Source organism: Hipposideros armiger, unplaced genomic scaffold, assembly GCF_001890085.2.
Source record: "Hipposideros armiger isolate ML-2016 unplaced genomic scaffold, ASM189008v1 scaffold_54, whole genome shotgun sequence".
Lineage (NCBI taxonomy): Eukaryota > Metazoa > Chordata > Mammalia > Chiroptera > Hipposideridae > Hipposideros > Hipposideros armiger.
Window position 1 is genome coordinate 2,485,266 of NW_017731404.1, and position 23,649 is coordinate 2,508,914.

Consider the following 23,649-nt stretch of genomic DNA (forward strand, 5'->3'; position numbering starts at 1 on the left):
GCATTGTCAAGGTTACCGTTCCTCTCTCTTTCTCTCTCCACCTAGGGCAGTCACCACAATTTCTGCTTCTCCAACATCCAGCCCCCCGTGCTATGGAATCAGCTTTCTTTTCACTGGAGTAAATGCATCGGTGACAGGACAGCAATCGAGTTGCCCCTCCACTCCCACCCCCAAGGTGTTGGGGGTTGGAGAGGCAAGGAGGTTCAGCACCTAAAGCGAAAACGCAGCTTTGGCCCTAACCACAGAAATCATTTCTCAAGATGCCATTCAAAGATGATCAGCTCAGTCCCCGGCCTGACTGCCGGGGCCCAGGTCCTCACCGGGGCCATGCTCAGACAACTGCGTGCCAACTGGGACCCGGGAGGCCTCGCTACCACCAATGAGAGGTGAGGGCAGCATAAACGTCACTGAAAACCTCTTCATTAGAGGTTTGATCTCCACAGTCTTAGATCCCATGCATGTCACATCAGTCCTGGGACAGTGCAACGCTCACAGGGGTCTCACAAACCTGTGGACACGCTCTACTGAAGCCAAGCCCCCCCAAGGCCCAGCTGCCAGGACCGGCCCCTCAAGTTTCAGGCTTCTAGGAACCCAGAGGCTCCAGGTGAAACTGTCACAGCCCAGAAATTATACCCTGGGTGATATCCTCAAATTACAGGTTTCCAATCCTGGAAAAGTGGCTAGGAGGCCTGTCTCAGCCTTGGGGAGCTTGTAGCCTGTTTCTGTAGCCCCTATCATAATCTGCCATATCAATATTATTAACACTTAATATCCGAATCCCGTTAGGACATCAGCTCTTCGAGGTGAGGGCAGAGCTTTTTATCTGTTTTGTTCACTGCTGTGTCTCCAAGCCAAGGGCAGTACCTGGCACTCAGATATTTTGAGGACAAATGAATGAATGAAAGAATGAATGAAAAATAGCACTTGTCACCCTTCTTCAGACTGTAGCACTTGGTGGGGAGGAGACCTCCTGACCAGGTTATCCAGCCAGTAACTCCACATGGCCACAGGGTGACTACTTACTATGGGGTCAACTAAAGGTTCCATAGGTTTGGGGGGCATATTCACCTCTACCCCTATCATGATCAAATCTACGAAGGACAGGAGTCACAAGCTTTGCAACCTTTTGCTAAACAAGTCCACACGGGTTTCTCTCCTATTCCGTCCTCCCCAGGGAAAACACTCATAACAACAATAGTTCATATCGCTGATATCAGTTTACCATCAGCTCACTATGCTAAACACGTTAGTGCATTTTATTTCTGTAACTCTCATCAGGAAGGTGCCATGTGATTGATAAGGAAACTGAGACTCAGAGGTTGAGGCACCTGCCCAAGGTTGCCCAGCTGTCAGCAGACGACGTGCATCCCCACGCACACACCCATGCTGCCTCTCCCACCCCGGGGGCCTTCTGAGAGAGCGCCATACCTGGATGATAGGTAAAGTGCTGAGGCTGACTTCGTTTTCTCTTCCCATTGATGACATAGAAGTTCACCTTCACCGAAGCGCGGATGTGCTTGTTCCGATACTCAGGGATCTCAACAAAAAGCATGTTCTGGAAGGAAGGAGTTGTCATCAAACTCACGGCAGTAATGTCTAAATTCCTATGCAAGGCCCCAAGCACATTGAGCCAGCCCATCCAACAGGGGTCATGACCCATTCCACACGTTTACAGGTGAAATTCTATGTAAAGGGACCTTGACTTTTCGGCCGCGGCAAAGAAAGCATTGCCACTGACTCTATCCAAGTATATTAAGATGTCACCATGACAGATCAGAGGGCCTGGTGCTCACTACTTGCTTAAGTGACTTGTCAATTTAATACCTTCTGAGAGCCTGTTATGTCCAAAGCACTGGGACTTTGACGAAGGGAAGAAAAAAAGGAGGAGAGAGAACATGAGGGGGTGGGAGGGAAACATGACAGGGCGCTCGGTCCGGGTGCTTACGGGCTGGCTTTTGTCTTTATCCACCGTGGCCTCCATCTCCCAAATTTGCTGCCCATCTGGAAAAATTAAAAAAAGACAGGCATTGAAGGAACTATTAGAAACCAAAGGCTTAAGACAAAAAAACCAACTTATCTCAACCTTGGTTTATGTATTGCATCATTTCAATAAGGTGTATGTGTATATGTGTGTGTGTGTGTGTGTCATACATATACATATGTATTTTTACTTATATACGTATATTTCTTTTTGCACAGGGAACACATGTTGATAACATAAAACTCGGCAACAACAGAAAATAAGGGGAAAAATTGCCCTTCATCCCATCACCATTATCTTTATTTTCTCTATATCTGAATGACTATCTACCTTCCTTTCTTTAAAAATAAAAGTAGTATTGTAATACATTCTACTTTATTATATGCTTTGTTCAACCAAAGACTACTTCCAAAAGGTCCTGTATATGCCAAGACTCTCACAGGCGCCCCATTACGGATCACTCGGCTGTCCCAGACATGCCTCCTTGGTTGTCTGAGAATGCAGGTGGCTCACACAGTCTGTCCTAAGAGTCTTAAATGACGTCCTGGCTTGGGAGTCACTGGAGAGGGTGGAAGCCCAGGAAGCCCACCTTCCACTTCACAGTCAACAGACCGCCTGGATCTCACACGGCTCATTGAAATGATGGATCAATGAGAGGTTTGCTCAATAGTAAACTTCCTTTCCATGGAGCAGACAACTAGTTCCCCAGTTCAGGGCCAGTGAGTTGGGCCAAACAAAACTGTGCATTTGCAAATAATACACTTCTTTTGCTGACCACCTACATTGGCAGCTGGGCAGTTTTCGCTCAAACCAATCATGTCCACAAGTGTTACCAGGGTGTTTTGTGGAACATTGGCTCTGAAAAGTATTAAATGGGTTTACAAGAACAAGAAACAAATTCTACAAGCTAATAAGCATTTGGAAAATGCTGAGTCAAAGTCAATTGGGTTTCTTTGCTACAGGACTTCTCAGAGCCTTTAATCTGCTCACATGCGGCGTAACTCTCCAAGGTGGGCTAGGGCATGTACCATATCCCAACATTTGGCCAAAAGAAACCCCTCCCTCCTTCATAGATATTATTATATAAGTTTCTGGTGTACAACATAATTCGGCATCTGTATACACTACAAAGTAATCACCCTCAAAAGTCTAGTTACCATCCGTCACCATACAATTCACCCTCATCTCCCCTTTCACCTACCTCCCAACCTTCACATCTGGTAACCACCGATCTGTTCTCTGTATCTATGCATTTGTTTTTGTTTTGTTTTGCTTGTTCGTGTGGAGTTTTTTGTTGGTTTGGTTTTTGTTTTGTTTTTTTTAGATTCCACATATGAGTGAAATCATACAGCATTTTCCTTTCTCTTTCTGATTTATTTCACCTAGCATGATACCCTCAAGATCCATCCCTCTCACCCTCTTTTGAAAGCACAGCTATTAGCATCTTCTGTGGTAGGTTAGCTTTGAACCCATAAAATCTTGGCTCTTAAGGTTCACGCAAAGAAATCCGGCTTCCACGCATTATTTGAACTTACTAGTATAGAATATATTTCCCAAAATAATAATAAAAAGTTTTGTGATTGCTACCAAAGCTGATGCAATCTAGATGATCTTAACAACAAACAAGCAATGACTCAGCTAGAGCCTCTGTAACAAGTCCTGGCCTTACAGTTCTATTAGGCGCAACTCCTGAAATGACTCAGTGGCAAAAGCGGGGAGAAAAGGGTTAGGTTAATGCAGTGACTTTCACTAGAGTGTGACATCTGTGTGGAAAGGACCAAGTTAATACCCATCACCATCTCCGCAATGCACAACAAACGATAGGTGCCTAGTAAGCGTCTCCTGTCTGAACAAACAAAAGTGTCAGCAGTTCCAAAGGCTGCTGATGGGGGGCCAAGAAAAAGCCAGAAGCTAGCTTCAGCCACTGCTCAGGAGGAAGCAAGAAAAGCTAGATAGGGCATCAAGGAATCTGAAGTTGAGTCCTCAAGACGGTACTGTCTGTGTGCAAAGCCCTGGACAGAGCTGGTCAGCGGAAACCCTGATTTCTTTGTCAAAGACAGGTCGAAGGTTATCCACAGAAACGCTCGTACGTCCCCTTCTCAGGTGGCGGTTAGGAGCTAGGCGCAGCTCCTCATCTAAAAGGGCATTCGTGTTCACTAACTGCAGTGTGAGCTCCACATCAGGAGATCAAGCATGAAATGAATGAAGGAAACGGATAGCAATACGTTCCTCTGACGTAATGTGCTAACTCCTTCTTAACCTCTGATTGGCTGAATTGAGCTCTGCCGCCTATGGTATCATAAGTCCTTTCAGTTTGGCTTGTCCTCCTATATGACTTTGACTTGCTTTGAAAAGGAAGCACCATTTTCAGAAGTCTCATAATTGGGAGGAAAGGGAGAAGAAGTCCGTGGGAAGTGATCAGGAAGTACGTATGAAGCTGGGCCCACAAAGCTGCCATCCCCAGCTCTCTGCCCTAACTCATGCCCGTAATGAAAGATAACACACACGGACTACAAAATGGCAGTGTGACAAAAAGGGTGTCACCAAGAATAGAATTCTCACAGAGTCTCACCTCCTGATCTAGGGACTCAAGAGGAACAGGACGGAGGCCTTCTCCCTAAATTTCACCCTTTTCTCCATCTCTGGTGGGCATACAGAAGTAAAACTCCCCCCAGCAACAGTCATACAATTCTAGTGCACAGGTGCTCACAAGCGCCCTTAGAAACCAGCCAGCCCAACACCATTAGATGGGGAAACTGAAGCCCAGAGAAGGAAGGCAGGTTGCCCAAAGGCATGCAGTGGACCGTTATTAAACCACGGTCCCTAAGCAGCAACTGGCAGAGTCCAATAACGAAGGAGATGCTTTCGAGGAGAAAAGCTCAAGGCGATTAAGCAGAGGTGAGATGACCAGCTTCCTGGGAGGCTGGAGTAAGGGCCTACATAGGTAGGCTCTTTCTAGGGTCACATCCAGCACAAAGGTATCTGCACCTCTTCTCCAGCCCTTCCCTACTTCCCCCAGGCTTCCAGGGACCACCCAAGTTCATGACCAGAGTCCTGCTTCTGTGCTAGCCTCTCCTGGCACCATGCTCACCCCTCCCAGTAAAAATAACAGCTATCGCCTACGAGCACTCATTCTATGCAAAGCATTACTCAAAGCACCTCACAGGTATCGATTTGTCTAATCTACACAACAACCCGCGGCTGCAGGCCTGATCGTCACCCAAATTTGACAGGTGAGAGTACTCAGGCTCGGAGGCCCAGGGACACTCAGCTAGTGGGTGGGGAGGCCAGCGCTGACAGCCAGGGCCCCTCATCCTGCCGACATTATGTGGTTTCAGACCCCTGTGCCCATGCAGCTCCTCTGCCAAGTTCATGAAGGGAGGTGGGCAGGCATTCCAGGTGGCTGGTCCTTCATGGCTCAGCTGCGGTCTCCTGTTTTAGACCAAGTTTGTCCCCTCCAGGCTCCCATAGCACCCTGGGTACCTCTCTCACTGTCATCCCAGGACACCCTCATTCCATATGCCAGCTCTCAGCCATTTGTCAACACAATTAGAATTAAAATCACCACAATAGGTTAGAGTCACAATCTAAGTCATAGCTGGGGCAGGACGGTGTTTCTTCAAAGAAAGCCACGGTCCACTGGGCAAAAACAACCCAAGTGTCCATCGATGGATGAATAGATAAACAAAATGTGGTCTGTCCATTCAATGGAACATTATTCGGCCTAAGAGGGGAAGGACATTTGGACACATGCCACAACACACATAGACCTTGAGAACGTTATGCTGAATGAAATAAGCTAGACACTAAAGGACAAATACTATATGATCCCCCTTATATGAGGTCCCACACAACAGGCGAATTCACAGAGACAGATAGTACAGTGCAGGTTACCAGGTACTTGGGGGGCAGATATTGTTTAATGGGTACAGAGCTTCTGTTTCAGAAAATGAAAACATTCTGAAAACCGACAGTAGTGATGCTTACACAACACCGTGAATGTATTTAATGCCACTGAATTACACACGTACAAATGGTTGAAATGATCAATCTTATGTGATGTGTATTTTACCACAATTTTTTTTAATTAAAGAGCCAATTGGCCTCACCCCAGAGACCTGGCTTGTTTTGTGCCCTGTAGATTGGCTTAGAAGTTTTATAATTAGCTGCTGCCATTTCAAAATGAGATTTCACCTAAAAATGGAGATTTTGCTCTTGAAGAAAACAAAATTTCAGACAATCTGACCGTTCTGGGCACCCACATAGGAGCCTGACCATGGCAGCCCCTTCAGGCAGTGCTGTGCCACCCCACTTCACCACAGCGCCCCTGCCTCAGAGGGCCTTTGAGAGAAAGAGGCGATCCTACCTCCCGTAACAAGAGAGCCAGTCAGGTTTGTACAGAATGGCCTTCAACTGGGACATGCCTGATGTTTTTCTCCTGATTGCAGGACCTTTGACCCAATATTCTCTCTGTCATCATCTCACTCTGCTGCACGCCCCCTCCCAAACCAAGGACCCCTGCCATCTGTCAGGGTGAAGAAACAACTCGAGTTTCTTCCTCCTGGGCCGCAGGCCCCTTGCTCCTGGGATCTGACTTTCTCTTTTCTTTAGAATCAGAGCCATGTGCCCAGAAGGCCTCGGAGAAGCGCCCTGAGCCACCATGTGGCCCAGTCTCCTTTGAGGGTCTGGGTGTGTCCACAGGGGCCTCCCAACATGGACTGCAGAGGGACGTCCCTATACCAACATTCACTTAAAAACCCTCCCTTCCTCCCAACCCTCTCCTCTGGGCTCCAGCCAGAGCAAACAGGACCTGCCATGCAGCACTTCCTAGGGACGCCCCCTGCAGTAAGGCAGCCCCCCACCGCCACATCCCGCAGCCCTGGTGGCCTCCATGCGGCTCGGCACCCAGAGCTCCAGACGTCAGGTCGAAAAGAAGCCAGGGGAGATAGGAAGTAATGCCTGCTTACTCCAGGGTTCCCTGTCAGGCTTGCAATAACCGTTTTGCTGTAACCCTGAGCCTTCTCAGGCATGTTCTGTGGCCAGAGCTGCTGTCCCCTCCGTGTCACCACAGCACTCAACATTTTATTCCTGTGTACCCCAAATTCTGGGGCGGACAGACACGGCTTCAAATCCCTGTTTTGCCCCTCATGAGCTATGTGAGCTTGGATAAGATACTTCACCTCTCTTTGCCTCATCCAAAATATAGGGAACATTATAGTACCTATACCTCCTGGGGGTCATTCTAAGGTATCAGACACCTAGCAGAGAATAAATGTTCAACAGATGCTGATGAGCATTATTATTATGGCTAGTGGCAACAGGTTATTTACCTACTGTCCTCTTTATCTTTCATTTGCATATATTGAAAAAATTGGACTAAAATATTAGATAAAACCCCAAGCATTTTAAAATCAGATCATAATACACATTCTTGCAATTATAAATATTAATACTTTTGCCTGCAGGCATGGGCTGGAGGGAATTTATTACGTGACAATGTCTGTTATGGGAGATGGGTAGCATGGTGCCTGATTTTCCTTCCTTTCAAAAATGGGTCTTGTCACTTTTATTGAGAGAGGGAGAGAGGGCGGGGGAGGGGAGAGAAAGAGAAAGAGAAATCAAAACCTAACCCATGAGCCAAAGCCACAGCCCAGTCTTCTTCCTTTTGCATCCTTAGGCATCAGAGCCCAGGAAGCAATTTCACAAGTCCAGACCGACTGTTTATCTCATGAGGGGTCTGCACTCAGTTCTGAACAAACAAGTCCCCAACGGGAAGTGAAAGCGGACACCTCTGCCCTCGGTTTTAGGCAGCACTCAAGGGGACTGGTCTTTAAAGAGGGGTGTGTGGTTTGTAAAAGACCTCAAGGCCATTTTCCTGGGCTCCTCCATCGGCCACCTGGCCTGCTCAGCCCACAAGCCCTGGGATTCCACCAGCAGAACACACGAATTCCATCCTCTGAACTGAGCTCCCAGGAGGCAACAGAATTCACCGTCAATGCTGGCAGGGCTCTCTCAGCCTGAGGTAACTTGGTCTGGGTTTGAGTCCTGTTATCACCATTTCCTAGCTGTGTGGCCTTTGAGTGAGAGCTTAACCTCTCTGTGCCTCAGTCTCCTCATTGGCCAAATAATAACATGAATTTACTGACCTCAAAGAGTTTGGCAAGAATTCAAATAGAGATGTTTATGTAAAGTGCTTAGCAAAAATGCCCAGCCCATAGTGAGTGCTGGTCTCGCTATTATTATTTTGGAATTTAGCATCTCACATGGGCCCAACTCTAAGAGAGAAAAAAATTGGCTGGCCATCTGACCCGTGTTCTGGTGGGTATCACTGCTTCTCAATTCATTTCACTGCATAATGTCTCTCACTGCACATGACTAAAACGGCCATAGGAAGTATTCACTGACAGGGGCAGGTTGAGTTCATTATGGGCCATCCACACTTGGTATGTAATATCAGGTATATTAGGTACAGGAACACCAGGCAGCTCTTAGAGTAAGGGCGATCATATTTTCTGACCTGGAAACATGTCCTTGTTATATTAAAAAGCAGAATTGTTAAGTGCTGCAGGCCAGGACGTGCAACACGATGCAGCTTTGTGAGTCTATAAATATGTCTGCTTCAACTTAGGGAACCTGTGCCCCGAGGCTACGCATGTGGTTAGACCCCTACAGCTGGGACTGGATGGATGAGGTGAGACCCTCACGTCTTCTTCACATGACTCAAGAAACACGGTAGAATTGTGGGCAAGTTTAATTTGTGTGCATTTTTTAAAGTAAAGTTTTCCTCTTATGAAAATAGTATGTTGCAACTGCCTGTTGATGTGCCTGTCTCCCAGGAGCCCCTTGGGGCCACAGACTCAGACAGAGGCCCGGCATGGGCCCCCGGCCCTGATGAAGCTCCCTACTGCACAGCAGGCCCTGTGCAGGCTGTTGGGGCCATGATACCAGCCACACAGGCCTTCCTGCCCTCAAGGGTCCCCAGACGAGGAGACAGAGCCTGACGTCCCACCAGCGCTCAAAAGACACATGGGCTCAAGGATCCTCACTTTGACTGGGGCGGAAGCGGGGGGGGGGCTGCCTCATTCTTCAGCTTCCCTCCCCCTACTCGGCTCCAGCCACACTGGCCTTCTCTACCCCTCCAACAACCATGCTTGCTCTTCTCTAGACCTTGGCAGAACCAGGTCCTTCCCATACCTTCAGGTCCAGCTCAGGGAGGTCCCCCCTGGCCTGTCCCCCATCCTCTGTCATTTTCTGCTCTTACCGCCCACTCTCTGACATCATGTTATCTACCTATTGGTTTTCTTTCTCTCTCCCCTGCTCGGCTGTGAGCTCCCTGAGTGCAGGGCTGCACATCTGTCTTGCTCTCTGCTTGATCCCCAGCACTACACGTCTGGCACATAATAGGTGCTCAGTAAACGGTGGCAGAATAAATGAACCAACTGACCTCAAGATTCCCCAGTGCGTGGCCCATAGCCAGCGCTCAGGAAATGCCTGACAACTGGCTCCTCCAGCAAAAATGCCCCACAAAGAGAACTCACCACGCCCTGATGGAAGAACCCTTTTGGGAACTGACTGATGAGGAAAGAGCCTGGAATACAGGTGCAGACAAGGAATCAAATGCAACCGGAGCAACGCAGCGTGCGTTCTACATACCCCATCTTCCATCCCACACCCAGGTCTGGGCCTCTGGGAAACCCTGCCCAGGACAGAAGAGGCCCAAGAAGATCAAGCGTGCTTCTACTGCTCTGGGCGCAGATGAAATAAAGGACTTTGGTCTCTTGAGCAGATGTTTGGGCAAATTTCCCCCATCCTAAATTAACAGGGACTGGCAGCCAGCATGAAAAAAGGCCCTTCCAAGGCTTACTCAGAGGGGAAGAGAAAAGAGCCAACTTCTTTGGGCAAAGAGATTGGGTCTAAAGAAGACTTCGGACTTAGCAAGGAAAAAAAAAACAGGGTGTGGGGCGTGCCTGGCTTGATTGACATGACAGCCTTCGTGTTCACTTTGGCTGCTGTGCCAGAACAGTGCGTTTGCAGAAGGATGGCCCCGTTGCTTCCGCGGGTTTCACGGTTTCTCTTTGCTGGCAGCTCTTGGGCCCCACGTCGGAGCAAAATGTCAGGGGGCACAAGGATCGGCGTTGTGTCTGGAGTCTTAGCGGTGGGCCTCTGTGAGCGCTGGGCTCGGGTCAGCACTCGCAGGAGGCCTGAGCGAGCGTTCAGGAGGAAGGGGGTGGATCCGCCCTCACTTGGGCCACAAGCATGCATGCCATTGGGCTCCAGGCAACAGGGAGGAGCTCAAAATGTCAGCTTGGGTTAGGAAACCGTGCGTGATGCCTCCCAGCCCTGACTCTGCTTTTCAAAAGTAGCTAAGTGAAGATGGTTGAAGTCACTGCAGTCCGTGCTTTACGACGTCTGGCTAGCAGAAAAACGGGTACACCCTGGATGCAAAGGCTTATAATGAGCCAAGCAGATGGGGGGGATCGAGAGCATCCCCTTAGCTTAGGATTTCACCCTTCTGAATGGCACAACTGTGTTCAGTGCAACCTGGAGAGGGTCTTGATCTCCACCGCCGCCTCTCTCTCCTCCTGCCCCCTCACTTCCTCCGTGGGCTCACCTGCACTGCGCCCCACCTGGACAACTGCAGAGTTGCACTCACCTTCCCACTTCCACTTGTCTCCCCCCTCCCCCCTCCCCCCCCTCCACAAAGTCCATTCTTCATCTGGATTGCAAGAATAACCTTTAAAATATAAATTAGATCATGTCATCCCCCTGCGTAAAAGCCTCTATCAGCTGCTCGTTGCTTTTGGAATAAGCAATGCCTACAGGGCCCAATCCCGTCCCCAGTGACCTCTCCAGGGTGGGCCGGTGTCACACTGCCCCTTGTTCTCACACTGCACCAGCTACCTGGGCCTGCTTTCAGTTCCTCAAACGCCCCCAAGCTCACAACCTACGCTGGGGCCATGACACTGGGCAGTTCCTTCTGCCTGGGACACTTCCCGCAGTCCACACGGCTCCCTCTTTCCCACCATTAAGGCTCTGCTCAAAGGTACCCCCTTGGGGAAACCCTCCCTGGCTACTCTCTACAGAGTTGCCAGATTTAACAAATAAAAACACAGGATATCCACTTACATGTGAATTTCAGAACACAATGCATATTTTTATACTATAAGTTTGTCCCAAGCTCTGTGCCATTGCACAGGACATACTCATCCTCGAGAAATGTATTGTTTGAGATTTGAATTTCACCGAGAGTCTTATATTTTCCAGACCCTCTGCTCTTGAGCATACGACCTGGTTTCACTGTCTTCACAACATTTTCCCCAGCTCAGAGTGACCTGCTGACAAACAAGTTTGAGACTGTTCACCTCCTGAGGGCAGGGACCCCATCTATCATGGGTCCCCAGTGCCTGCTGGCACAGCACCTGGTCACAGGTGTTCCATGCATATCTGGGGAGTGATGATGGAAGCCCTGGCACTGAGTGAGCAGAGTGAGGCTAAAAGAGCATTGCTTGGTCATGTCATGTAGAGGCCAGATGTCACCCCAGGTGTCACCCACACCAGCTTCAGACAGCCAGTCACTCTGGGAACCAGGAAATAGAGGTTCTAGACCCAGCCCTCCACTGACGAGCTCTGTCACCTCTAGGAAGCTTGTCAGCCTTACTCTGTGACCTGGTTTCTCTGTCTGTAAGACGGAGGCAGGGAGAGGGCCATTAGCCCAGCTCCCTCCGGCTCTGACCGTGATAGCTGGAGTCAGACAGCTTAGAGTCAGAGGACAGGGGACTCCTGTGCCAGGAAGGACCCTTCACCCCGACAAGAAATCAACCCAGCCCTGCTTCCTGGCACTGTGCTAAGGAAACTGAGCTCCCAGGGGGGCGCATGGAAAGTCAGCTGACATGTTTTGAGTGTCTACTCTGTGCTTGACACTTTCAGATCCTTGATCTTCTTTTATTGCTATAATACCACCAACCTCATTTTAGGAGAACCTGAGTCTCCAAGCACATAACATGAGGCCAACCCAGGCTTCAGGCCACGTCTGCTGGGTGACCCCAAAGCCAGGGCTGCTCACACCTTAAATATACACAATCTTTACTTTAGAAAAAGTATACAACCCCAAAATATAGAAAAATCATTGGAAAAGGTGTCAATTAATAAATGATATTATGGGGTTTCTTTTGGGAGGGGATGGTCGGAAGGGGGAATGCCACCCTGCAAATTGCAAATTACACAGTGGCCTAGTGGGCGCCAAGAAGAATTTCTGATGGTGGAAATGCTAGGACCTGAGTGAATTAGAAAACCCATTTCCTGTGTCTTTTTTCAAAGGTGTCCAAACAGAATGCATAGTAGGCTTCTTTCACTCAGAAGCCTGTTCTTACACTCAAGAGGACTAATGTGTGGGCCGATGTTCTGCTCTCTGAACAGAAGGCCATTTTCTCTGTCCCCAGGGGGGCTTCAGGGCTGCAATCTGGCCTCCATCTTTGGAGGAAAGCTTTGCGTCCAGCCAGCTGTGTGTCAGAGGTGGGCTCCAGCCCAGGGGGCCGATGACACTGTGGGTGTGAGTCACCGAGGGCAAAGGTCTCCGGAGCCTGAGTCATACCCCAGCCCAGCCTGGGTCTGACCTTTCCCAGAGGGAAGCATAATCTAGAGGGACTCCCATCCCAAGTCTATTGTTTCGGAAAACACCCCACAGAGCAAACCCGAACCCACAGAGACAAACAGGTGGAAGGAAGGGGTGCCTTCTCTAAGATGGTTCCAACTTTTCCAGGATACTAATTCACGGAAAAATACTTAATTTAGGGGGGAAAAAAAGAAAGTATTTTAAGCAAATGCATTTCTATTTATTAAACGAAGCTCCAAATACAACCTTGGGGAACCTCCACGTAATAAAATGACACATAGTAGGATATATGACTCAGTGGGAAAGAGGGAATTCCACCGCCCACGCCTCTTCTCTAAAAAATCGATTTGCCCTCTCAACAGGTGATGGGAGCCTCTGCCACCAGACTGTTCCAAGAAAATCGTCCAACAAAACAAAACCCAAATTCTCTTCAAACAATTTAAGTTTTAAAGTTGAGTAATCCGATGCAGGCAAGGTTCCAACCTACACCCCCGCAGGACAGACAGCCAGAGGCTGCTGGGCCGGGGCCGGGGGCCTGAATTAAGAAAGATTTACCAGCTGAAAAATTCCAAAACCCTGTGTCATGTGGAGGAAGCTTCCAAAACATTGGATCCCACCCAGGCTTAGGGAGTCTCTCAAAGCCATGGCAACCCCGTTTCCGCTGCCACATCACTTTATTTTTGTGTCCTTAGATTTTTTCCTGTTTTGCAATGTTTTGCTGGGACCCCCGACTCCGCCTGGGGCCTGGGTGGCCGGGGGCCAGGGTGACCAGCTGAAGTCAGGAACAGCCTGGACTGCCCGGCATGAACTTTGCCTGAAAGGTTACACATTTTTTAAATTTCGGAGAATATATTAAGGCTTTTCAGCCATCACTGGGGATGGTAAATAGGAAATACCCTGATCGTTCTGTTTGGTTTCTCTGTGTTCCTCTGAATGTGACTAAAGCAATCACTCAGAGGGGTGATGATAAATGCTGTTTGGGATTCCAGCTCTCAGCCAGCTGTGGGCTACTTGGGGCCCATGACTTGACCTCTCTGAGCCTTAGTTACCTCATCTGTAAAATGGGGGTAGTGCTGCCACCGGTAGGGGCTAGTGTGACAATTAAAGGAGATGACACATTCTTTCATTCAGCCACATGTGTGAGCACCTACTATGTGCCAGGGACTGTTCTGGACGCTGCAGATACAGTAGCAAACACCACTCCCAAGGAACTAAGAGTCTAGTGTGGGAGACCAGAAGATAAACGAGTGAAGGAATAGACAAGGTCATTTTCGCAGTGCTAAGTGCTACCGAGAAAACAGAGCGGGGCCATGGGGCAGGAGCTGACACAGCCGTAGGGGAGGATGGATGCCTTCAGAGTGGATGGTCAAGGAGGGGCTGAGACTTGAAGGAATAGGAGAATGCAGCGTCATAAAGAAATGGAAGAATATTCTAAGGAAACAGAGCTAAGGCGAAGGTCCTGAGACAGAAATGAGCGTGGGGTGTTTGAGGACGGAGTGAAGCCGGTGTAGCTACAGCCAAGCAAGCAAGGGGGAGACTCAAAAAGGCTGAAAGCAGGGAGAGATGGGTGAGGGCCAGATCATGCAGGCTCTTGGAAGTCACAAAAATAATTAAAAATAGTGATAAAAAATAATATAATAATCGTTATTATTACTGCTGCTATAAATAAGGGGCCATTTTCCAAAACACCAAGCTTTTCTAACTTAAGAAACACCATGCTACCCCTCTCCTACTGTTTTTCCACCGTTCTCCAATTTGTCATCCTGCTGGAGTGGAAACCGCCAATTCCATTTTTGGTCCACGGCTATAAAAAGAACGTTGGAGCTGGTGGTGCCGATGACCCAACATGGGGGCTAAGATTAGCCCAGGAGGCTGTCACCTTTCCTTAATGTGAGAACCAGCTGGGGTTCCCCGTCCTTGGAAGACTTCAGCTGTTCCACTCCACCCCGCCCTGCAGCGCCCTTGCCGGCCAAGCTGTCCATGGAAACGGGAACGGGGATGCGTTTTGGAAAAAAGGAGTTGAGCAACAGGGATTCCCCCTGAAGGAGGAGGCCCTGGGCTGGGAGGCGAGTTCTTGGGGTCAAAAGAGCAAGACCAGCTCCCTGCAAAGGCCAGGCAAGCCCCCTGCCTGTCAGAGCCAGAGGGAGACAGGCATCACACCAAGGGGGGCTGCCACGTCTTGGGGGCGTTCAGAGGCATCTCAGATACCCTCGCTTTTCTGCTGGCACCAATCCAGGAACCACTCCCCCGGGTTTCTTTAGTTATACACAAGCAAGGGTTCAAACTGTGTCCTGTCGGCCCCAGTGACCCACTACAGAAGTCAAGGCTCTATCTGACCACAAAATGGATCAAGCCAGTGGTTCAGAGCAGCTGAAAGGTCTTCAGCCAATTAACCTGGTTGTAAGCTTTTTCAGAGTCAGGCTGCCTCGGATCCAACTCAGCACTGCCACTTACGCAGCTGTGTGATCTTCACTCAGTTACTTAACCTCTCTGTGCTCAGTTTCTCATCAGTAAAATTGGGAGAACAGTATGCATCTATCTTGTAGGGCTGTCATGCGGAATCAGATTAGTTAATACATATAAAGTGCTTAGGACAAGGCCTGCCACATAGTTTATTATTATTACTTACTGCTGTTTTTCAATGTTTCTTGGTTCCATGAGATAAAATCTTACTCCTCTGTCCTTCCACAGACTGAATATCATAATACTAATAGAAGCTAACATGTAATGAGCATCTAAAACGCGCCAAGCTCTTTGCAAAGGACCTAATCTGTATGATCTCATTTAATCTTCTCATCTCTCAAGAGGAGTAAATCATCTCCATCTTACACAAGAGGACATGTTGGCTCAGAGAGGTGAAATGACTTACCCAGGATAACAAAGCTGCTAAATGCAGATCATGGATTCGAACCCAGGCCATCTGACCTCAGAGCCTGTGCCTGCAACCGCCAGCGCACACAGCCTCCCCAAAGCTCGCCCAGCGCAGGCCAGTCCTGGGGGGCAGAGTGTATCACAGACACGATGTGCATGGCCTGAGCTACGACAGTGCTGGAGAGACAGTACAAATAGTAACAGACATTCAATGAGCGCTCCCTATGCACTAAGCGCCCAGTGCTCATTTATGCATTTTTAACTCTAGGATGGAAGGACTGCATTTGACAGAGATGGAAATGGAGGCATAAGGAAGCTGAACAACAGAACGAGGCTGGATATGACCTCAGGTGGGCCCCCTGACTTCTCCAAACTTAGCCGTCTGCCTCCTCCCATGAGGAGGAGGCGATAGAGGAAACCATAGGCAGAAAGTGGCAGGCAAAAGGCCCGCCCACAGACCGGTTCAAGTACAGGGAGCTGTTATTACCATTCTCCTTATCAACACACAACTTTTCAAAGTTGAAACAGGCTCTGAGTTTTCCTCCTGTTAAGAGGCAAACTGTGGAACTGAATAAATGAGCAAAGTAAACAGAAAAAGTCTCAGAGATACAGAGGAAAAACTGATGGTTGCTAGATGGGAGGGGGTGGGGATGAGGGAGAAGGGGAAGGGATTAGACAGCATAAATACGTAACTACAATATTGCCACAGGGATAGGAAAGACAGTTTGGGGACTATAATCAATAATGCTGTAAATATTTTGTAGGGTGTCAGATGGTCACATGAATTGTTAGGGAGACCACTTCATGGATGGGGTAGAGGCTTGATCACTGCACTGTACACCTGAAGCTGACATTGAATAATATTGTATGTCAACTATTATATATATATATATATATATATAGAGAGAGAGAGAGAGAGAGAGAGAGAGAGAGAGAGAGAGAGAGTCACGGGATGTGGAGGAGTACAGTGTGGGGAGTGGTCAATGGACTTGTAATAGATATATATGATATCGGGGAGGGAGAGGCGTGGATTAGGGGAAAGGGTTGTCACTTTGTGAGGGGTGAAAAGGATAACTATTGCACTCTGCAGTACACCTAAAACTAATAAAAAATAAAAAAAAGAGGCCAACTGTAGAATTTCTTCCAAAACCAAGAGAAGAAAAGCTAGAAAGTAAATGCCATTCATTCTTCATTCATTCACTCATTCATTCAGCAAACACTTAATGGATGCCCTTGATTAGCTTCAGAGAATGTGAGCTCCCTGGACAACTAAAAGCTGACTGGCTCCTAACTCCATGGGAGTGAGGTAGGACTTGGCCTCCAGAGCCATCCCTACACAGTTCCATTGGCCCCCAATGACCACTGCCAACCTAGTCATGGATAACAAGACTTCTATATATTTTAGCATTTTCCCTCTGCTAATAAGGTGTTTTGAAGCCATACAGTTCTTCAAGTCAGCAGAAGGCCAGCAGGATGGTTTCCTCGTACAGAAGCTGCATCAAAACTGGAGAGGCCAATGCTTACTTGGTCATTTACATTTCATGCTACTCTCCTGCTCAAGAGCCCATCATGACTCCCTGTTACTGTATCCATGTGCGACCAAACCAAGGCCATGCCTCTGCCTGGAACTGGGAGACCTCTCTGTTCTGGCCACCTCCTGCTCATCAAAGCATTTCCAAGTGTTAACCAATCTCTACTTCAGCCAGGTTGGTCTGCTCTCTGACTCACCAGAGCCTCACAGATTCTGCCTGTAGGCAATATTTTACATTGTCCCACCACCTTAGAAATAAGCCTTCCCCAAGATACCTAAAAACGTGTATGCCCCCTGGAATCCACTATATAAATAGCATTAGTGAACATATATTGAGCACTTATTATATACCAAGCATTTTATGACTAACTTAACATGTATGAGCTCTTAATTTCATGGACTGTCAACCTCATTATACAGATGAGAAAATTGTTGCCCAGAAAAGATAACTTGCCCAAGACTGGGAGTTCCTGCCCAGCTAACAAAACGAGTGTACAAGTTGTTCATCGCTGAGTTACTTGTAACAGCACAGAGTTGGAAGCAGCCTAATGCCCAATAAAAGCAGAATGGTTACGTAAAGTACTGGACAACCATCTGATAGAACGCAATGTATCTATTTAAAAGTCTGTGTTATTACACCACCACTGCCCCTCAAACCCACCGTGACCAGCCACATGCCTCTAAAGCACTCCCAAACCCATCCATCCATCTCCAGGCCCCACTACCATGGCTTTACTTAATGCCTTTTTCAATTCTGCCTTCTATTGTGCTTTCAAAGTTGGATAAAGCAGTTCCCACATCCTGGTCACAGGACTTATCCCAAGAGGAGGCTTTGTGTGAACTGGAAAGAAGCATCCCTTCCCCCAGACATTCTGCCTCCACCTGTCAGCAACAGATACAGATCGATGATGTATCCAATTTGAATGGCAGCTCCCACAGGAGGCCCTTGTGCAGTGCACAACCCCTACAACTGGACAACATGCCTGTTATATTCTTGGGATCATCCTAAGGGCAAGCAACAGAGACAAACATCAAAACTCTTTGAATTAACCTACTGAAATCATATTTATTAGGGAAAAAAAACTAGGTCTAGCATCCTTAACTATCAAATAATTGCATAACCTGATATTTTTCTGACTTTTGGTCATTTTCTCTCTACCACATCCTTATGGGCAAAACACATTGCTAGACCATGCCTGAAGGAAAGAATACACATGGCCAATAAACAAAAACATTAACCCTCTCAGGGCAAAGGAGTATAAAATAAAAAGAAGCACCAATGCAGCAAATCTTTTTCATTAAAAAAAAAAAAGGCACTTCTGGGGAGGGTGAAACCATTACAGACACGGTATTGGTGGAAGTTTCAATTTGTAGAGTGATTTAGGTAATTTAGCCATCTGTATTTAAAACCCTCGAAATGACTATCCAATATTCCACTGCTAGGAAGAAACCCTAAGTCAACAAAAAAGATACACATAGAGGTTCGTGTATAAAAGATTAATGAACCCTAAACATATGAGAAGACTAATCACAACACTATTGATAATAAATATATAAGTAGCCAATGTTTATTGGCATACAAGATACCTGGTGCTGTTACAATTACTTGACATGTAGCAGCTCATTTAACCTTGTGACAACCCTCTTGTTGTTATCGTTCTGTATATAAGGAAATGGAGGCATAGGAAAGGTAGGTAATTGGCCTAAGATCTATCTCAGAGCAAGCAAGTAGCAGAGCCAGCTGTGAACCCAGGATATCCAGGCCCAGAGCAGGCATGCTTAATCACCGTGCTGTTTGACTCCCTTCTTGACAACAGTAAAAAGTTGAAAACGTTTGCCTCTCTAGGTGTAAAAAAATAATTTAAAAAAAGAGTTGGGGGTGGGGTCCAACCTCATCACCCAGTGAAACAACCCGGCACCAGCTCAAACACATCATGGTACATTCCCACAATGATGAACTGTGTTGACATCAAAATCTCTAGAGACCTGGGAAACTTGTCACTACAGTGAGGACAAAGGGGCAGAACACAAAACTCTACACAAGAGGGTCTACCCCGAAATCAACGCTGCTTGGAACAAAAAGATGGTGGCGTTTGTAGGGCACCGGTGGACACAAAAGAGCTCAAAGGGCCCCTGACCTGTGGTCTTCTCCGTGAACACGACTTTGGACTCGGCCGTGAAGTTCTGTCCCGTGAGAATCATCTGCTGGCCCCCGTAGACCAGGCAGCTGTCGACATCTTGTCTCTCCACCATGGGCAGCTCGTGGGCGGATCGCTGGGCTGTGGGTAAGAGGACAAGAAGCCACTGTGAGGACGCTCAAAAGAGGCTTTCTGATTTCACGGGGACGAGATAGTTACACGCTCTGCCCACCTTTGTCATCTGTTGCCATCGCAAAAGGTGGAACCATCGCCCCTGACAACCTGACTCTGCAAATGTTATATTCTTGTAAAAGTGCCCCAAGTAACATGCGTGAATTTGCTCCGAACGACACATTTTGTTTTCATGAAACAGGGGACAGGTGCCTAGCCTCCTTGTAGAAAGGAAAAGTGAAGGAGAGTTTGATATTTTTTTTTGTTATGAAAGAAGTGCAAACCAGCTTTGTTGTAAGAAAGCTCCTTTGCTACAGTATATGCTCCCTCTGCATTTGATGGCAGCAAACCCGTGGAGGGCTCATGCATGCTAAACTTGAGGGCCTAAATTCTCAAGGGTTTAGACGCAGTCGCTTTAGAATCCATTTGCAATTCTGGACAAGGTCTTCTAGACATCCAGGATCTGTCCCCACCACCTCTGACCACTCACTTCCTAGAACCCCCCTTGCTCACACCACTCCAGCCGTATTTCTAGAACATTCTTGCTGTCTCTCAAATACACTCAGCACACTCCTATCTTTGAGCATTGGCACTTTCAAGTCCCTCTCTCTGGAAGGTTCTTCCCTGACTCCCTGCATGGCTCCCTTCCTCGCTTCTTGCAGTTTCTACTCAGATGTCACCTCCTCAGAGACACTTCCTTACCTCTGCCTGCCCCTGGCAGTTAAAACAGTGGTACCCAACCCCTGTCCGTCTGCCTGTCTGTCGCTTTCCCCCTCTCGTTCCTTTATCCTGCTTTACCTTGCTTTGTTTTTCTCCAAAGAACTTTCCACTTTCAGGTATATTGCATGCAGCTTTATTGGTTTAGCGCTTTCCCTTCCCCCAACTATTATAGACAGTAAGCCCCAGGAGGGGGTTTGTGCTGCTGTAACTCCATGGCCAAAAACAGTGCCTAGGACTTAGTAGGAGGTGTGTGGGATGGACAGACGGATGGATGGATGTGGCTAGATATGGATATCTCAATAAATCTTGACATAGTATATATATATTTACATCCTCATCTATATCTACAATAATGAAAGATGGAAGCATAGGCGGGCCTGGGCTGAGCGCTGAACCGCAAGCATATGCTTACATGCTCGCAGAAACCTTCTGAAAAAAGGAAGTATTAAAATTATTCACATTTTGACTGGGGAGAAAAACGAAAGGTAAGAGAAGTCAAGGTCACCAGGTGGCCAAGGAAGGGTATGTGGTGAGGCTTAAATGTGAACCCTCCAAAGCTGATCTGCCCAGCTCCAGAGCCGCATCTCTTAGCCACTCCAAACAGCCACCAATTCTTTCCGACAAGAAAGATAGACAGCCTCGCAGTCACCTTCCCTGGGCAGGGTGAGAAACGGGTCCCAGCCAGCAGAAAGACCCATCTGCTCAGGCCTCGCCTTGGCAGCGTGGGCCGAGGAGGCCGGCCCTCCCCTCGGTGAGTCATCCCGAGCTCCTGGCGTTTCTCCCAGAGCCGGAGAACTGGGCGGAGGGCCAGCCCCTTCTGTGCCAGGGGCCTGTGGACCTCCCCATCCGGGAGCCAGGGCCGCAGCCATGTGAGGCCCGAGGCCCAGACCTAGCCCTTCTCTCCTGGCTGGCCTGGGCCTCCAGGTGGCGAGTAGCCACCTCCATCTGCCCAAGAGCCACGTTGAAACCCACTCCTTCGGGAGCAACCATGCACTTGGCAACATTTAAAGAGCCTGTTGTGGACAAGCCAGACGCTCCCAGACACTTCACTTTGAAAGTGCAACCCAGTGATTCACAGTGATCCCGACAGTCTTCCCATCCTCGCTCAGCCCAAGCTCTCTGTTCCCAGGGACCAGCCAGCCAGAACTGTTTCAGGGGGCTGCCAGTTCAGCGCATATATTAAAAAGGCCTGTCCACAGAAGCTAATTTCTCCCACATGGGCTGGGTTATTAATCCTTTCTTTCAATATAGGAGTTCTATATGACTTCCTAAGAGAGCTCCTACACATGGCGGTTTATTAGTAGTAAAAACAGCAGCCACATTGCCTGGGAAAGCAGGTATCAGCTTTTAAGCTCTGCCTTTGATTGAGTTTGGGGGACTTGTGGCCCCAGGGATGGGTGGGGAGCCGGTAAGAGCCATCCGTCCCATTTTGCAGGTGGAAAGCCTGAGTCATCGCTACTGGACAAGCTGGCCAAAGGCTCACAGCCAGCCACGCTGGGGACTGGATGTGGCCGTGAGCTTTCAGCGCAGGGTGGGAGGCTGGCCTGGCCGGCTGCTCTGTGAATCACGATACATTGCTGTGAACACAACTTGTCTGTTTCCTAAAGCAACCTCACTGCTGCTCCCTTCAAAGCCTCACAGTTTTAAGCAACCAACTGATTGTCTCTTTGCCAAATTTGCATTTCCAACCTCTTCTCCTTACTTGAAGGAAAATTATCTTTTTTAATGAAGCTTTAAAGAGAACCTGAGTCCAGTCCGGCTTCCTTTAAAGTTTTTATCTGTACCCCACCCAGTCTTGCAACTCAAAGTGTGGGCCGTAAGTGCCAGCATCACTGGGAGCTGGTTAGAAATGCAGAAATAGGCCCCGTCTCAGACCTATTAAACCCAAACCTGCAGCTTAGCAAGCAGTCCAAGTGACTCTCGTGTACTACCAAGTTTGAGAAGCAATGCCCAGCTCTGGCTGCACATTGGACTCAGCTGGGGAGTTTAAAAAATGCTGACCCCCCCCCCCAGGCCCTAATTCTAGAGCAGAGTTTCTCTACCCGGGCACCACTGCCATTTGGGCTGGATCCTTCTCTGTTGGGGGGACGTCCTGTGCATCATCAGATGTTTTGCAGCATCTCCGGCTTCAACCCATTAGATGCTAGTAGCAACCCTCCCTGGGGACAACTATAATTGCCTCTAGACATAGGTGGATGTCCCCCAGGGAGGAGGCAGCCGAAATCATCCCTGGTTGAGAACCACTGTTCTAGAGACTCTGGCTTCCGTGGTCTGAGGCAAAGACCCCAGCATAATTTTTTTTCTAAACAATCCTTACTGGTTCCACTAGGCCACCCCAGGTTTGATCTGAATGCCATCCCAGCAGGATATGCAGGACCCAAGAAGCCACAGGAGAATTCCTGGTTTACTGCTGCTTGAGCTCTGGGGTCAGAAAGCCATGGTTTCGAGTCCTGCCTCTGCCACTTCCCTGCTGTGTGACCCCGGGCAAGGCATTTCATCTCTCTGAGTCACAGATGCCTTCTCTGTAAAATCCTAACAGGTTGTCAGAAGGGAGGGGGTGGGGGTGTGAGGGGAAAAGTTGAAGGGGAATAAGAGGTAAAAACCTCCAGTCATTAAAAAAAAAAGTTACAGGGATATAATGTACAACAGAGGAAAAGCAATCAATAATATTATTTATATAGTGACGGATGGTTACTAGACCTACCGTGGTGATCACATCGTAAAGAATATAAACGTCGAATCACTATGTTGTACACTTGATGCTAATATAATATTGTATGTCAACTATACTTTAAAAAGAGAGAAAATAGTAATAATGGAAGGCAAAACATAGTAGAATAATATTTTCATTGTGCTTAAGAAAAATGATGATCAATTGTGGAGCCAGACAAAATACTTTTGGAGAATGAGTATAAAATAAAGATATCATATAGAAAAGAAAAAAAAAATCCTAACAGTGCTTGTTTTCTTGGGTGTGCTGCAAGCAGTACAGGAGATGCTGCATGTGAACACGTGGACAACGTCAGCACATGTTTAGTAAAACACCTAACATTAATAACGCAGATGTCGTCAGTGCATGAATGTGGTCTCTCATCAATATGACTCAGCCGTAACGGGGGCAAAGCGCTGCTCTCACTACAACGTGATGAGCCTTGAAAGCACGACGCTGAGTGGCAGAAGCCATACACACAAGGACATGTATTATATGACCCCATTTATAAGAAATGTGCAGAAAAGGCAAATCCATGGAGACAGAAAGCAGGCTGGTAGTTGCCAGGGGCTGAGGAGTGCCGGCTAATGGCATGGGGTTTCTCTTTGGGGTGATGAAAAAGTCCTGGAGCTAGACAGTGGTGGCAGCTGCACATTGTGAATGTACTTAATGCCAGAGAATTGTACACTTCAAAATGATGGAAATGGTAAATTTTGTGTTACACGTATTTACAATTAAAAAATATATATATATAGGGCCTGCCAAGTGGCGCGTTGGTTAAGAACTGGCTTGGGATGCCAGCTCTGAGCAGCAGGGCCCCGGTTTGGATCCCACATGGGGGCCAGTGACACTGAGCCCTCTACAGCTAAGATGATGAACAACAGCTCAACCTGGAGCTGGGCTGCTATGAGTCGC

At 48.0% G+C, this 23,649-nt stretch overlaps 1 protein-coding gene across 1 annotated transcript in view; it reads right to left on the minus strand.

Moving 5' to 3' along the window:
- The window catches only part of NFATC2 (nuclear factor of activated T cells 2), a 138,947-nt gene that overhangs the window by 38,953 nt on the left and 76,345 nt on the right, over positions 1-23,649 (minus strand). Inside the window, exons 6-8 of the mRNA XM_019640921.1 lie at positions 19,134-19,274; positions 1,946-2,001; positions 1,429-1,555 (exon numbers count right to left, since the gene is read on the minus strand). Coding sequence (XP_019496466.1) covers positions 1,429-1,555; positions 1,946-2,001; positions 19,134-19,274 — 324 coding nt within the window. The remainder of the gene's footprint in view (positions 1-1,428; positions 1,556-1,945; positions 2,002-19,133; positions 19,275-23,649) is intronic.